The sequence below is a fragment of the Liolophura sinensis genome, chromosome 9, assembly GCF_032854445.1.
Source record: "Liolophura sinensis isolate JHLJ2023 chromosome 9, CUHK_Ljap_v2, whole genome shotgun sequence".
Classification (NCBI taxonomy): Eukaryota; Metazoa; Mollusca; class Polyplacophora; order Chitonida; family Chitonidae; genus Liolophura; species Liolophura sinensis.
The window spans coordinates 2,187,680-2,204,385 of NC_088303.1; the positions used below are offsets into that span (position 1 = coordinate 2,187,680).

Sequence of the window (16,706 nt, forward strand, 5' to 3'; positions counted from 1 at the left end):
GTTGTACCTTTTCCAAAAAGAATCTATGTACTTATGTACATGTTTGGATTCAGCTTGATGCTCTTCACATACTGAAGACATTAATGTATGCATGCCTATTGTATAACTGATAATCAAGCTTTCTTTATACATCATTACCTAAATTATAGAAAAAAAAACATTTTTTATGAATTTGAAGAAAAGTAAAAATACTTTTAGAATAAAAGTACTTCATGTAATGATAATGTCTGCATAATAAAATGAAAATTTTGACAGCTAGGTTAAGTGTTTGGGTACATGAAAAGGAGGATAAATTGACTCAGTACAAGGTACATGCACATTTAAAGCAGAAGAAAACTTTAAAAAAATGACACCATCAGCTGAAAAAAGCACATATTTTCTATCTGGTGGTGCCTGCCGCATAATTTTGCGATTTTTCCTTGCCATACACCTAAAGCCTGAAAACGGCAAAGCTGGCATAAATCGCCGAGTCCATTGCGTCCTCTCAGCCAATGAGGGGGTTAAAACTGTCGACTTGTTTGCGTAAACTTGGAACCTACATCCAACATTTCGGTTTACCGATCGTCAAGCGGAAAACGAACTACACTGTTTGCTGCCTTCTGGGAAGAAAAGTTTTACCGGAAATGTACAAACTGCACTTCGGCGGTTTCCCATGGCAATTCTCCTCCTAACACAGAAGACTTCAGAACTAGTTCTTAGGCAAAATGGAGTCACCCACAGCAGATTTTGACTCTGACTATTTATAATTTATCAACTTGAGGTACCTATTTGAATTTTTTTTTTTTTTTATTGTATGTACCTGCGAGGAAATGCGTACTCTTTTCAATGGTATTTGATTGATATTTAAATTTTCTTCTCTTTTCATGTTTCTGCATACTCAAGTCTTTTGTTCTTCATGCAGGCCTTACTGCGCCCGGGAAGATTTGACCGTCATATCACCATAGATCTGCCGACACTGGCAGAGAGAAAGGAGATCTTTGAGATGTACCTGTCCAGGTTAAAGCTCTCCCAACCGGCTTCCACCTACTCCCTGAAGCTCGCCCAGATGACACCTGGCATGAGCGGTCAGTACTCATATCTTCCTTGTTTGTTCTGCACTTCAGCTAAACGGTATAGTCGGCCTGTAGGATTATCTCATCTCTTCCTCGTTTGTTGTGCGCTTTAGCTAGACGGTGTAGTCGGCCTGTAGGATTATCTCATCTCTTCCTTGTTTGTTGCGCGCTTTAGCTAAACAGTATAGTGGGCCTGTAGGATTATCTCATCTCTTCCTAGTTTGTTGTGCACTTTAGCTAAACGGTATAGTCGGCCTGTCGGATTATCTCATCTCTTCCTTGTTTGTTGTGCACTTCATCTAAACGGTATAGTCGGTCTGTAGGATTATCTCATCTCTTCCTTGTTTGTTGTGCGCTTTAGCTAAACGGTATAGTCGGCTGTAGGGTTATCGCATCTCTTCCTTGTTTGTTGTGGACTTCAGCTAAACGGTATAGTGGGCCTGTAGGATTATCTCATCTCTTCCTTGTTTGTTGTGCACTTTAGCTAAGCGGTATAGTCGGCCTGTAGGATTATCTCATCTCTTCCTTGTTTGTTGTGAACTTTAGCTAAACGGTATAGTGGGCCTGTAGGATTATCTCATGTCTTCCTTGTTTGTTGTGCGCTTTAGCTAAATGGTATAGTCGGCTGTAGGGTTATCTCATCTCTTCCTTGTTCGTTGTGCACTTCAGCTAAACGGTATAGGTGGCCTGTAGGATTATTTCATCTCTTCCTTGTTTGTTGTGCGCTTTAGCTAGATGGTATAATGGGCCTGTAGGATTATCTTATCTCTTCCTTGTTTGTTGTGCGCTTTAGCTAAACGGTATAGTCGGCTGTAGGGTTATCTCATCTCTTCCTTGTTTGTTGTGCGCTTTAGCTAAACGGTATAGTCGGCCTGTAGGATTATCTCATCTCTTCCTTGTTTGTTGTGCGCTTTAGCTAAACAGTATAGTCGGCCTGTAGGATTATCTCATCTCTTCCTTGTTTGTTGTGCGCTTTAGCTAAACGGTGTAGTCGGCCTGTAGGATTATCTCATCTCTTCCTCGTTTGTTGTGCGCTTTAGCTAGGCGATATAGTCGGCCTGTCGGATTATCTCATGTCTTCCTTGTTTGTTGTGCGCTTTAGCTAGATGGTATAGTCGGCCTGTAGGATTATCTCATCTCTTCCTAGTTTGTTGAGCGCTGTAGCTAGATGGTATAGTCGGCCTGTCGGATTATCTCATCTCTTCCTTGTTTGTTGTGCGCTGTAGCTAGATGGTATAGTTGGCCTGTCAGATTATCTCATCTCTTCCTTGTTTGTTGTGCGCTTTAGCTAAATGGTATAGTCGGCCTGTAGGATTATCTCATCTCTTCCTTGTTTGTTGTGCGCTTTAGCTAAACGGTATAGTCGGCCTGTAGGATTATCTCATCTCTTCCTTGTTTGTTGTGCGCTTTAGCTAGACGATATAGTCGGCCTGTCAGATTATCTCATGTCTTCCTTGTTTGTTGTGCGCTTTAGCTAGATGGTATAGTCGGCCTGTAGGATTATCTCATCTCTTCCTAGTTTGTTGAGCGCTGTAGCTAGATGGTATAGTCGGCCTGTAGGATTATCTCATCTCTTCCTCGTTTGTTGTGCGCTTTAGCTAGACGGTATAGTCAGCCTTTCGGATTATCTCATCTCTTCCTAGTTTGTTGAGCGCTGTAGCTAGATGGTATAGTCGGCCTGTAGGATTATCTCATCTCTTCCTCGTTTGTTGTGCGCTTTAGCTAGACGGTATAGTCAGCCTGTCGGATTATCTCATCTCTTCCTTGTTTGTTGTGCACTTTAGCTAGACGGTATAGTCGGCCTGTAGGATTATCTCATCTCTTCCTTGTTTGTTGTGCGCTTTAGCTAGATGGTATAGTCGGCCTGTAGGATTATCTCATCTCTTCCTAGTTTGTTGAGCGCTGTAGCTAGACGGTATAGTCGGCCTGTAGGATTATCTCATCTCTTCCTTGTTTGTTGTGCACTTTAGCTAGACGGTATAGTCGGCCTGTAGGATTATCTCATCTCTTCCTTGTTTGTTGTGCGCTTTAGCTAGATGGTATAGTCGGCCTGTAGGATTATCTCATCTCTTCCTTGTTTGTTGTGCGCTTTAGCTAAACAATATAGTCAGCCTGTAGGATTATTTCATCTCTTCCTTGTTTGTTGTGCGCTTTAGCTAAACGGTATAGGTGGCCTGTAGGATTATCTCATCTCTTCCTCGTTTGTTGTGCGCTTTAGCTAGATGGTATAGTCGGCCTGTCGGATTATCTCATCTCTTCCTTGTTTGTTGTGCACTTTAGCTAGACGGTATAGTCGGCCTGTAGAATAAACTCATCTCTTCCTTGTTTGTTGTGCGCTTTTGCTAGATGGTATAGTCGGCCTGCAGGATTATCTCATCTCTTCCTTGTTTGTTGTGCGCTTTAGCTAAACGGTATAGTCGGCCTATAGGATTATCTCATCTCTTCCTTGTTTGTTGTGCGCTTTAGCTAGACGGTATAGTCGGCCTGTCAGATTATCTCATGTCTTCCTTTTTTGTTGTGCACTTCAGCTAAGCGGTATAGTCGGCCTGTAGAATAAACTCATCTCTTCCTTGTTTGTTGTGCGCTTTAGCTAGATGGTATAGTCGGCCTGTAGGATTATCTCATCTCTTCCTTGTTTGTTGTGCACTTTAGCTAAACGGTATAGTCGGCCTGTAGGATTATCTCATCTCTTCCTTGTTTGTTGTGCGCTTTAGCTAGACGGTATAGTCGGCCTGTCAGATTATCTCATGTCTTCCTTTTTTGTTGTGCACTTCAGCTAAGCGGTATAGTCGGCCTGTAGGATTATCTCATCTCTTCCTAGTTTGTTGTGCACTTTAGCTAAACGGTATAATCGGCCTGTAGGATTATCTCATCTCTTCCTTGTTTGTTGTGTGCTTTAGCTAAACGGTATAATCGGCCTGTAGGATTGTCTCATCTCTTCCTTGTTTGTTGTGCGCTTTAGCTAAACGGTATAGTCGGCCTGTAGGATTATCTCATCTCTTCCTTGTTTGTTGTGAACTTTAGCTAAACGGTATAGTCGGCCTGTAGGATCATCTCTTCCTTGTTTGTTGTGCGCTTTAGCTAAACAGTATAGTCGGCCTGTAGGATTATCTCATCTCTTCCTTGTTTGTTGTGCGCTTTAGCTAAACGGTATAGTGGGCCTGTAGGATTATCTCATCTCTTCCTTGTTTGTTGTGCGCTTTAGCTAAACGGTATAGTGGGCCTGTAGGATTATCTCATCTCTTCCTAGTTTGTTGTGCACTTTAGCTAGACGGTATAGGCGGCCTGTAGGATTATCTCATCTCTTCCTTGTTTGTTGTGCGCTTTAGCTAAACGGTATAGTCGGCCTGTAGGATTATCTCATCTCTTCCTTGTTTGTTGTGAACTTTAGCTAAACGGTATAGTCGGCCTGTAGGATCATCTCTTCCTTGTTTGTTGTGCGCTTTAGCTAAACAGTATAGTCGGCCTGTCGGATTATCTCATCTCTTCCTTTTTTGTTGTGCGCTTTAGCTAAACGGTATAGCCGGCGTGTAGGATTATCTCATCTCTTCCTTGTTTGTTGTGCGCTTTAGCTAAACAATATAGTCGGCCTGTAGGATTATCTCATCTCTTCCTTGTTTGTTGTGTGCTTTAGCTAAACGGTATAGTCGGCCTGTAGGATCATCTCTTCCTTGTTTGTTGTGCGCTTTAGCTAAACAGTATAGTCGGCCTGTAGGGTTATCTCATCTCTTCCTTGTTTGTTGTGTGCTTTAGCTTAACGGTATAGTCGGCCTGTAGGATTATCTCATCTCTTCCTAGTTTGTTGTGCACTTTAGCTAAACAGTATAGCCGGCGTGTAGGATTATCTCATGTCTTCCTTGTTTGTTGTGCGCTTTAGCTGAACAATATAGTCAGCCTGTAGGATTATCTCATCTCTTCCTTGTTTGTTGTGTGCTTTAGCTAAACGGTATAGTCGGCCTGTAGGATCATCTCTTCCTTGTTTGTTGTGCGCTTTAGCTAAACAGTATAGTCGGCCTGTAGGGTTATCTCATCTCTTCCTTGTTTGTTGTGTGCTTTAGCTTAACGGTATAGTCGGCCTGTAGGATTATCTCATCTCTTCCTAGTTTGTTGTGCACTTTAGCTAAACAGTATAGTCGGCCTGTAGGATTATCTCATGTCTTCCTTGTTTGTTGTGCGCTTTAGCTAAACAATATAGTCAGCCTGTAGGATTATCTCATCTCTTCCTAGTTTGTTGTGCACTTCAGCTAAACGGTATAGTCGGCCTGTCGGATTATCTCATCTCTTCCTTGTTTGTTGTGCGCTTTAGCTAAACAGTATAGTCTGCCTGTAGGATTATCTCATCTCTGATGACACTGAAAATTATCGTGTTTCTCTAACTTGAGAATAGAAATTCTACCATTGTATAACTTGCGTCAACCTAGGGATGGTTTCCCCTGGGTTCTGCTGGGTTCCCTCCCACCATAATGCTGGTTGCCGTCGCATGAGTGAAATATTCTTGAGTACGGCGTAAAACACCAATCAAATAAATAAATGAATAAATTTTATAATGCATTTGTTGAAGAGGCTATACCAGAGATATTGGCAAAAAATCGATCAATGTAAATCCAATCGAGAATTTGCTATTATGTTAGAATTTCCCACTGTAGGTGCTATATGCCCTCAGTAATTTATTGGGCTAAATTGTATATCTTGCTTCCAGATATACTTCCTAATTTGGAAGCAGCTTTTAGTAGACAGGTATCTTCTCTGTGCTCACCTGACTAATGTTTTTTGTGAAATAAGTGAAATAAGTTGAGTATGACATTTAACATCAATCAAAGAAATAAGTAAATATGTTGTAGGCGCTGACATTGCTAACATCTGTAATGAGGCCGCCATCTTTGCCGCTCGTGATAAGAAGAAAGTGATTGAGGCCGAAGACTTTGATCATGCCACAGAGAGAGTGATTGCAGGTAAGGATATGTATTTTAGAATGCATTTGATTTTTTTTTTCAAAAAAAAAAAAAAAAAATAGCAACAAAAATACAATTTTTTTTATCAAGAAATACTGATCTCTCCTGCTCAGAAGGCAGTAAAAATTAGACAAATTTCAAATTAATAAAATAATGAAAATAATGACCATGGGAATGTCAGATAAATTTGTCACTGCTCTTTCATCATTATTCAGAACTCTTTTGTTGTGGTTAAGCTGCAAAATTTTACCACAAGGAGCATTAGCCTATTTCTTCAACCGTTCTGCATTAAGGGCAACTTTGGATGCAGTCTATCCATCTCAGTCCTCAGACTATGGCATTGATTTATGTTTGTTGGTGTTGGCAAGGCATAGCGTGGAATTACCTATCTCTCACAGCAGCCTAACGGTCTTGATTCAGTGTCCATCTTTTGCTAAACAGGTGACAAGTTTAGCGTATGTGGCAGTTGTGGTACTTGGTCTCTTTTTGACTTTAATGGTTCCAGTTTATAGTCAGATGCTGTATCCCCTTCTATTCTGTGGTGAATATTAGAGTGGTTCTAATATCCACTCCGTGGATAGGTAGATAAAGGAGATGAGCAGTCAGTTACCCTAACACCTGTTTACAGGTGTGGCCAAAAAGACACGGCTGTTGTCTCCTCAGGAGAAGAAAGTGGTAGCTTATCACGAATCTGGACACGCTCTGGTGGGCTGGTTGTTGAAACACACAGATGCTCTTCTAAAGGTACATGGTTTCTGCATCTCTTGTTAATGTTTTCACAGGTTTTTAATATGATTTGTTTATACACAGTTTAGTGTGTAATGAATGACTTTTGCAGGATACATCATGTTAAGATTGCTGTAATTTTTTAACCTTCTCATGGAGCCCTGAATTTGGTCAACCCAACTAATGTACATGTAGATATGCCTCCAAAATCAAATCAGAAAAGTGTGTAAATCATACTCATAGTTGCTCTTTTATATGTGAAAAGAGTTAGAAATTGGGCACGTATATGTAGTTTTTTCCTTCCTTTATGTGACTGTCTTTTTTGCAGTTCATAGCTGAATGATGCATTTTTATTCGTGACTTCAGTAACACTGGCTTTGATCAACAAAACTTTTTCATGATTTGCATGTAAAATAATCCAAAACCCATTGAATAACAAAAGATAGTTAAAGCTGGAGGATATTAAGATCTATTCTGCATTTGACGATAAGGTTGTCATTCATGTCATGTTTATATGTTTGCAGATTTCGATAGTCCCTCGCACTAACAGTGCATTAGGCTTTGCTCAGTACATGCCAGCAGACCAGAAACTGTACAACACTGAGGAGGTAACTCATACAGCATTACCATCAGCGACACAATCGGTGCAGTTTGTGTGCTTGTTGATGAACATGTTGCCCTCATGAAGGGTTTAATTAGTACATGTACATAGGGCTGCAAATTTTCAATATCTCCAAGTGTTATGTCACACAGATTAGTCACAGTGGAACATTTTTAAATTGACTGCTTTGGAGTGAGAAGAGCAATAAAGCAAAAGTATTTTACGTGGTACAAACTTGTACACTTTAAGGGTGTGTAACAATACATAAATGTTAATTCAGTGCATGTGCACTTAGTGATTGTCTGAAGAGAATGAATAGTGATTGTCCAAAGAGGATGAATAGTAAATGCTAATTCAGTTTATGTGTGCTTAGTGATTGTCTGAAGAGGATGAATAGTAAATGTTAATTCAGTTTATGTGTGCTTAGTGATTGTCTGAAGAGGATAAATAGTAAATGTTAATTCAGTTTATGTGTGCCTAGTGATTGTCTGAAGAGGATGAATGGTAAATGCTAATTCAGTTTATGTGTGCTTAGTGATTGTCTGAAGAGGATGAATGGTAAATGTTAATTCAGTTTATGTGTGCTTAGTGATTGTCTGAAGAGGATGAATGGTAAATGCTAATTCAGTTTATGTGTGCCTAGTGATTGTCTGAAGATGATGAATTTTAAATGTTAATTCAGTTTGTGTGCTTAGTGATTGTCTGAAGAGGATGAATGGTAAATGTTAATTCAGTTTATGTGTGCCTAGTGATTGTCTGAAGAGCATGAATGGTAAGTGCTAATTCAGTTTATGTGTGCTTAGTGATTGCCTGAAGAGGATGAATGGTAAATGTTAATTCAGTGTATGTGTACTTAGTGATTGTCCGAAGAGGATGAATGGTAAATGCTAATTCAGTTTATGTGTGCTTAGTGATTGTCTGAAGATGATGAATGGTAAATGTTAATTCAGTTTATGTGGGCTTAGTGATTGTCTGAAGAGGATGAATGGTAAATGTTAATTCAGTGTATGTGTACTTAGTGATTGTCCGAAGAGGATGAATGGTAAATGCTAATTCAGTTTATGTGTGCTTAGTGATTGTCTGAAGAGGATGAATGGTAAATGTTAATTCAGTGTTTGTGTACGTAGTGATTGTCCGAAGAGGATGAATGGTAAATGCTAATTCAGTTTATGTGGGCTTAGTGATTGTCTGAAGAGGATGAATAGTAAATGTTAATTCAGTTTATGTGTACTTAGTGATTGTCTGAAGAGGATGAATAGTAAATGTTAATTCAGTTTATGTGTACTTAGTGATTTTCCGAAGAGGATGAATGGTAAATGCTAATTCGTTGTATGTGTACTTAGTGATTGTCTGAAGAGCATGAATGGTAAGTGCTAATTCAGTTTATGTGTACTTAGTGATTGTCTGAAGAGGATGAATGGTAAATGTTAATTCAGTTTATGTGTGCCTAGTGATTGTCCGAAGAGGATGAATGGTAAGTGGTATTTCAGTTTATGTGTACTTAGTGATTGTCCGAAGAGGATGAATGGTAAATGCTAATTCAGTTTATGTGTGCCTAGTGATTGTCTGAAGAGGATGAATGGTAAATGTTAATTCAGTTTATGTGTGCTTAGTGATTGTCTGAAGAGGATGAATGGTAAATGTTAATTCAGTTTATGTGTGCCTAGTGATTGTCTGAAGAGGATGAATGGTAAATGTTAATTCAGTTTATGTGTGCCTAGTGATTGTCTGAAGAGGATGAATGGTAAATGTTAATTCAGTTTATGTGTGCCTAGTGATTGTCTGAAGAGGATGAATGGTAAATGTTAATTCAGTTTATGTGTGCTTAGTGATTGTCTGAAGAGGATGAATGGTAAATGCTAATTCAGTTTATGTGTGCCTAGTGACTGTCTGAAGATGATGAATGGTAAATGTTAATTCAGTTTATGTGTGCTTAGTGATTGTCTGAAGAGGATGAATGGTAAATGTTAATTCAGTTTATGTGTGCCTAGTGATTGTCTGAAGAGGATGAATGGTAAATGTTAATTCAGTTTATGTGTGCCTAGTGATTGTCTGAAGAGGATGAATGGTAAATGTTAATTCAGTTTATGTGTGCCTAGTGATTGTCTGAAGATGATGAATGGTAAATGCTAATTCAGTTTATGTGTGCCTAGTGATTGTCTGAAGAGGATGAATGGTAAATGTTAATTCAGTTTATGTGCGCTTAGTGATTGTCTGAAGAGGATGAATGGTAAATGTTAATTCAGTGTATGTGTGCTTAGTGATTGTCTGAAGAGGATGAATGGTAAATGCTAATTCAGTTTATGTGTGCCTAGTGATTGTCTGAAGATGATGAATGGTAAATGTTAATTCAGTTTATGTGCGCTTAGTGATTGTCTGAAGAGGATGAATGGTAAATGTTAATTCAGTGTATGTGCGCTTAGTGATTGTCTGAATAGGGTGTTATCATGAGTGATGGTATTTACTGTAGATGAATATCAGTGTTCAGAATAGATGGGAAATGTCAGGATGTGGCTGTAACACTAGTATTGCTGATACTAAAGATTGTCGGGTTTGACAAGCTGCCTGGCTGTTAAGGTGTCAAGTAACATTGCCAATGCAGCATTAATTCATAATCATTGATGCCAATATATAATGGATAGAACTGGCAGGTAGTTTACTTCAGGCACTCTGATTTCTTCCATTCATATTAAACTTGACCACTGTCATGGGAGTGAAAAATTCTGTAGCGGCGTGAGGCCGGCCAGCATTATAGTGGGAGGAAACGGTACAAGGAGTAGTTATGTGTATATTAGGTCATGATTGTTGGATACAAATAAGCAGTGAGGCCGGCCAGCATTATAGTGGGAGAAAATGGTACAAGGAGTAGTTATGTGTATGTAAGGTCATGATTGCAGGATACAAATAAGCAGTGAGGCCGGCCAGCATTATAGTGGGCGGAAACGGTACAAGGAGTAGTTATGTGTATGTAAGGTCATGATTGCTGGATACAAATAAGCAGTGAGGCCGGCAGGCATTATAGTGGGAGAAAATGGTACAAGGAGTAGTTATGTGTATGTAAGGTCATGATTGCTGGATACAAATAAGCAGTGAGGCCGGCCAGCATTATAGTGGGAGGAAACGGTACAAGGAGTAGTTATGTGTATGTAAGGTCATGATTGCTGGATACAAATAAGCAGTGAGGCCGGCCAGCATCATGGTGGGAGAAAACGGTACAAGGAGTAGTTATAAGCATGTAGGGTCATGATTGCTGGATACAAATAAGCAGTGAGGCCGGCCAGCATCATGGTGGGAGAAAACGGTACAAGGAGTAGTTATAAGCATGTAGGGTCATGATTGTTGGATACAAATAAGCAGTGAGGCCGGCCAGCATTATAGTGGGAGGAAACGGTACAAGGAGTAGTTATGTGTATGTAAGGTCATGATTGCTGGATACAAATAAGCAGTGAGGCCGGCCAGCATTATAGTGGGAGAAAACGGTACAAGGAGTAGTTATGTGTATGTAAGGTCATGATTGCTGGATGCAAATAAGCAGTGAGGCCGGCCAGCATTATAGTGGGAGAAAACGGTACAAGGAGTAGTTATGTGTATGTAAGGTCATGATTGCTGGATACAAATAAGCAGTGAGGCCGGCCAGCATTATAGTGGGAGAAAACGGTACAAGGAGTAGTTATGTGTATGTAAGGTCATGATTGCTGGATACAAATAAGCAGTGAGGCCGGACAGCATTATAGTGGGAGAAAACGGTACAAGGAGTAGTTATGTGTATGTAAGGTCATGATTGCTGGATACAAATAAGCAGTGAGGCCGGCCAGCATTATAGTGGGAGGAAACGGTACAAGGAGTAGTTATGTGTATGTAAGGTCATGATTGCTGGATACAAATAAGCAGTGAGGCCGGCCAGCATTATAGTGGGAGAAAATGGTACAAGGAGTAGTTATGTGTATGTAAGGTCATGATTGTTGGATACAAATAAGCAGTGAGGCCAGCCAGCATTATAGTGGGAGGAAACGGTACAAGGAGTAGTTATGTGTATCTAAGGTCATGATTGCTGGATAAAAATAAGCAGTGAGGCCGGCCAGCATTATAGTGGGAGAAAACGGTACAAGGAGTAGTTATGTGTATGTAAGGTCATGATTGTTGGAGACAAATAAGCAGTGAGGCCGGCCAGCATTATAGTGGGAGAAAACGGTACAAGGAGTAGTTATGTGTATGTAAGGTCATGATTGTTGGATACAAATAAGCAGTGAGGCCGGCCAGCATTATAGTGGGAGAAAACGATACAAGGAGTAGTTATAAGCATGTAGGGTCATGATTGCTGGATACAAATAAGCAGTGAGGCCGGCCAGCATTATAGTGGGAGAAAACGGTACAAGGAGTAGTTATGTGTATGTAAGGTCATGATTGCTGGATACAAATAAGCAGTGAGGCCGGCCAGCATCATGGTGGGAGAAAACGGTACAAGGAGTAGTTATAAGCATGTAGGGTCATGGTTGCTGGATACAATAAGCAGTGAGGCCGGCCAGCATTATAGTGGGAGAAAACGGTACAAGGAGTAGTTATAAGCATGTAGGGTCATGATTGCTGGATACAAATAAGCAGTGAGGCCGGCCAGCATCATGGTGGGAGAAAACGGTACAAGGAGTAGTTATAAGCATGTAGGGTCATGATTGCTGGATACAAATAAGCAGTGAGGCCGGCCAGCATTATAGTGGGCGGAAACGGTACAAGGAGTAGTTATGTGTATGTAAGGTCATGATTGCTGGATACAAATAAGCAGTGAGGCCGGCCAGCATTATAGTGGGCGGAAACGGTACAAGGAGTAGTTATGTGTATGTAAGGTCATGATTGCTGGATACAAATAAGCAGTGAGGCCGGCCAGCATTATAGTGGGAGAAAATGGTACAAGGAGTAGTTATGTGTATGTAAGGTCATGATTGTTGGATACAAATAAGCAGTGAGGCCGGCCAGCATTATAGTGGGAGAAAACAGTACAAGGAGTAGTTATAAGCATGTAAGGTCATGATTGTTGGATACAAATAAGCAGTGAGCCTGGCCAGCATCATGGTGGGAGAAAACGGTACAAGGAGTAGTTATAAGCATGTAGGGTCATGATTGTTGGATACAAATAAGCAGTGAGGCCGGCCAGCATCATGGTGGGAGAAAACGGTACAAGGAGTAGTTATGTGCATGTAAGGTCATGATTGTTGGATACAAATAAGCAGTGAGGCCGGCCAGCATCATGGTGGGAGAAAACGGTACAAGGAGTAGTTATAAGCATGTAGGGTCATGATTGTTGGATACAAATAAGCAGTGAGGCCGGCCAGCATTATAGTGGGAGAAAACGGTACAAGGAGTAGTTATGTGTATGTAAGGTCATGATTGCTGGATACAAGTAAGCAGTGCTGGTTTTGTTTATTTGTTTTTTTTTTCTTTTTCTAGTTGTTTGAGAGAATGTGTATGGCCCTAGGAGGTAGAGCTGCAGAGGCCATAGTGTTCAACCATATCACCACAGGTATGTGTTTACGTCAGTACACCTGGATACTACCTAAGGGTAAGAGGTTTCCCCGCTGTCTGAATTATGTAACCTAGCGGAGCCCTTTGTCAGGTGTCTTTCGTATAGTGTTTCGGAGGGGCTTGAGCCTGTTGCCTAATGGTTAAAGGTACTTGCCTTTCAATTACAAGGACATGATAGGTGCGGGTTCAAACCCAGCCTTGCACAGGGAATTTTCCCACTTTTACTGCTTAATTGTGCTACCTGGGTGACAATATGTGGTCAACAATGTTCGTCTCTGCCTGGTTTTCTCCTACCACAATCCTGGCCGCCATCGTATTAAGTGAAATATTCTTGAATATGGTGTAAAACACCAATCAAATAAATAACAATGTTCGTTTTAGTCGCAGTTTGTGCAAAACCACATGTCTTCCACTAATATGGCGTGCATATTTGTAACTTGCCAAAGATGGTTGGTTTACTCCATTGATTCTTAAGTATGGCGTTAGGCAACCATCAGGTGTATAAACAAAGATGGCATATCAGGTTAGGCAGCACTGAAAATATGTCAGCATTGGCTGGACATGCGAATTGTTGTCAAATCACTATAAAACAAATAATCAAAAAAAAGATTCTCATCATTTCAAGCGTAAGTGATGATTTTTTTGGACAGGTGCACAGGATGATCTGAAGAAGGTCACCCAGATGGCTTACGATCAGATTCGATCTTATGGTATGAATGAGAGAATAGGTTGTCTGTCCTTTCCAAGTGAGGCTGACTCTAATGTGGGAACAAAGCCTTACAGTAAGAGCCTAGCTGCTGTCATTGATGAGGTAAGGCTATATCTTAGTCATTTGTTGCCCTTAGGAAGTCGCTCCCGAGGCCACATTTTGTCATTCTTGGTGTTCAGGCTGGTTATTTTGGTCAGTTCAGCAGAAGCAGTGTTCGGGATTAAATAGTGTATGGTTTGAGCATTTACAAGTGTTGGATATACATGTTTCCTTCATGTTGAAAGACACGCATTATACAGTTACACACAGCGAGTCCTAGTAGTGAACTGTTATATTTTACTCAGAAACCCTTGTTGTGTGTTCTTTATTATTCAGTGTACATATTAGCTCCCTCATACAAGGTAAAGGTGTAGTTAATGTTGAATAAAATTTGTGACCTTCACTCTTGTCTCTTGTTGTATTAGAATTCATAGAAAGGTAAACGTTTAAAGAGGCTATAGCGATATGGAAGATTTTTTAATCTATATTCACTAATTGGTCAGTATTTTCTATTTGCCAAGAGTAGCTGAAATTATTGCCTTTTCAGAAATTGTCAAGACCTGAACCTGCACTATTTATGGAGTTAAAATGAAGATGGAAAAAGCTATAAAGCGGGTCATATTATAAATCTTACAAACTTTATTACCCTAATGGTAAAACATGCATACATGTGGCTCATATTTTGTGAAAGGTTAATATTTTGGCTCTTTTAAAATAATGGTGAAAAAGCGATTGGATTTGCACTGATTTATTTTTTACCCCAAAATCTCTGGTAGAGCCTCTTTGAGTGCATACACTGTATGTGTTGAGCTAATGGTTTATATTTATGTATCTCCTACAGGTGAACTTTACTACCAGATTTAAGCTATGCATGCTTTTGAAGTACATTTAAAATTGTTGGATGTCGTATTAAGATGTAGAAAAATTATATTGCCTTTGTAATATTTTTATTTGACAGAAAAGTGTTCTCCTTTTTATATTTATCTGTGAGGCTTTGATTTCTTGTCAGGAGGCGAATCGCTTAGTGACCAAAGCTTATCGCCACACAGAGCAAGTGTTAGCCCAACACAAGGACAAACTGAACATGGTGAGCGCCATTTACCCTCTGTCATCAGCTAGATAGGCTTAGTCATGAGGGGCGTCTCACACCCTACTCTAAATTTATAATATGGGAAATATGGTGAAATGAGGAGAATGTAACTGAGCCACCTTCATTTGAAACTCCAGTTAAATCTGTGATCAATAGTGTGGACTAAAATGGTGCATTATACTGCCTTTGCGTGTGGCTGTCTTACAGACCTTTTTCAGAACTGATTTAAATTGTTCATATGTTATGTCAAACTAAGTAAAGTGCATAGTACCTCTGAATATAAAAGCTATTTGTTGGTGTCATACCTTGTGGAAGAAAAAAATTGGATGGGAGAAACAGTGCGGCATCTATCATTGTTTATGTGGTATGTCATTCAGGCTAAACACCGGTAATATGAATATAGTAATCTTAACCTGATTGCAATTCCTCAGGTCACAGTCTTAATATGGGCACAATACCACAGTACAAAAATCACTTCTTCTCCAATATGGTCAGATTGTAAGAAATTGAAAACGGCAACAGAAAGAGTATAGAAAAAAAATTGTGACAAATTTTTGTCTCCAGCTTGCCATGAAGCTTCTTGAGAGAGAGACATTGACATATGATGACGTCAAGGCTCTGATCGGTCCTCCACCACATGGGGAGAAGCATACGATTGTGCCCGCTGGGTGGTTAGGTGAACCCCTGGAGGACAACAACAACATCGACAACGATGCGACGATGACCCGTAGTCAGCGGAGAAGACGGAATCGGGAGGAGCTGCCAGATTGATCATTACACATGCTAACACAAAGACGATTATGGATGTGCATGGACAGATTAACAGTTCTTCCTTTATAATTATGCTAGTTAGGAATAAAGCATTGCTTTTATGATGTGTATGAGTTGCCTCTGGTTTGTACAATTCCAATTCCCAAAAAGGTAGCCATGGATATTTTCCCACAAATTGATCTTCATCTTTTCATTAGCCTGTGCATTGTTTTGTCATCCATCCATCAATTTATTGGGGAGTGGGTCGAGGGCTAAGAGATGCAGATGCTGGACTTTCAGATGAGGTGTTAGTTTTATCCCAGCCTCAGACAAGGAATCGCCTGTATTACCCAGGCTGTTTTCACCGTTGTCGAAACCTTGATGTCAGTGAGCGATCGTTAGGGGATCATACAGGACCTTCATTGTAGATCAGTTGAAATCCATATCTGTGACATGTGCGTGTATACTCCATGTTGGAAAGTTTGTCAAGTACTTGTCCAAGGCCGGTGGTTTACTCCAGGTACTCCAGTTTGCTCTCTATGAACCCATGAAATGTACTGCTGGTGTACAGGAGACAATTTCTTGAATATATCATTAAATGCCAATCAAATAATTACAAGAAATAATTAATGATTGTTTTCTGTATGATTTGCATCCAGGAATTCCATTGTTACGTGTAAACAGTGCTCACTTGTTTTTTTTTATTACTGTACATGTACTGCCTTGATATGAAGTGATCAAGATCAAACATTTTGATATGAACAAAAGACGGATCTTGTCCAAGGCATTTGCATACTTCTTGGCTAGTGACTGAGTATGTTGTGTGGCTTAAAATGTCAGTCAGTTTATGACTTCTGTTGCAGAATTTTTGGATACACCTATTTCTCTTTTGCCTGCACTATTTCTCTTTTGCTTGCACTATTTCTCTTTTGCTTGCACTATTTCTCTTTTGCTTGCACTATTTCTCCTTCTCTTTTTTGGACAGTTGAAAGAAGGCATTTCCTATATAAATTTAAGCTGATTGCAGATTCTGGATTTACTCTTTTACGACCTTTTTGTACAGCAATATGAAGATGATACCTTTGAAAATAAAAATGAACATTGTAATGTATTATGAAATCATCATGAGACTTTTCTTTTTGTTATCATAGGGCATGTACATTGGATGAAAATATTAACTGCTTTGACACTGTTTAACTGATTTCCCAGAATAAGCCTTGGCTAAAGTCAGAAACACACACACAGGAGGTTGGGCAGCTCCTAGCTCCTC

At 40.0% G+C, this 16,706-nt stretch overlaps 1 protein-coding gene across 1 annotated transcript in view; it reads left to right on the plus strand.

Annotated features, from left to right (window-relative positions):
- Positions 1–16,527, plus strand: part of LOC135474742 (paraplegin-like) — a 32,122-nt gene extending 15,595 nt beyond the window's left edge. Inside the window, exons 12-19 of the mRNA XM_064754325.1 lie at positions 902–1,064; positions 5,894–6,004; positions 6,633–6,748; positions 7,255–7,338; positions 12,774–12,846; positions 13,499–13,659; positions 14,606–14,683; positions 15,251–16,527. Coding sequence (XP_064610395.1) covers positions 902–1,064; positions 5,894–6,004; positions 6,633–6,748; positions 7,255–7,338; positions 12,774–12,846; positions 13,499–13,659; positions 14,606–14,683; positions 15,251–15,457 — 993 coding nt within the window. The 3' untranslated portion in view covers positions 15,458–16,527. The remainder of the gene's footprint in view (positions 1–901; positions 1,065–5,893; positions 6,005–6,632; positions 6,749–7,254; positions 7,339–12,773; positions 12,847–13,498; positions 13,660–14,605; positions 14,684–15,250) is intronic.
- The last annotated feature ends 179 nt before the right edge of the window (positions 16,528–16,706 follow it).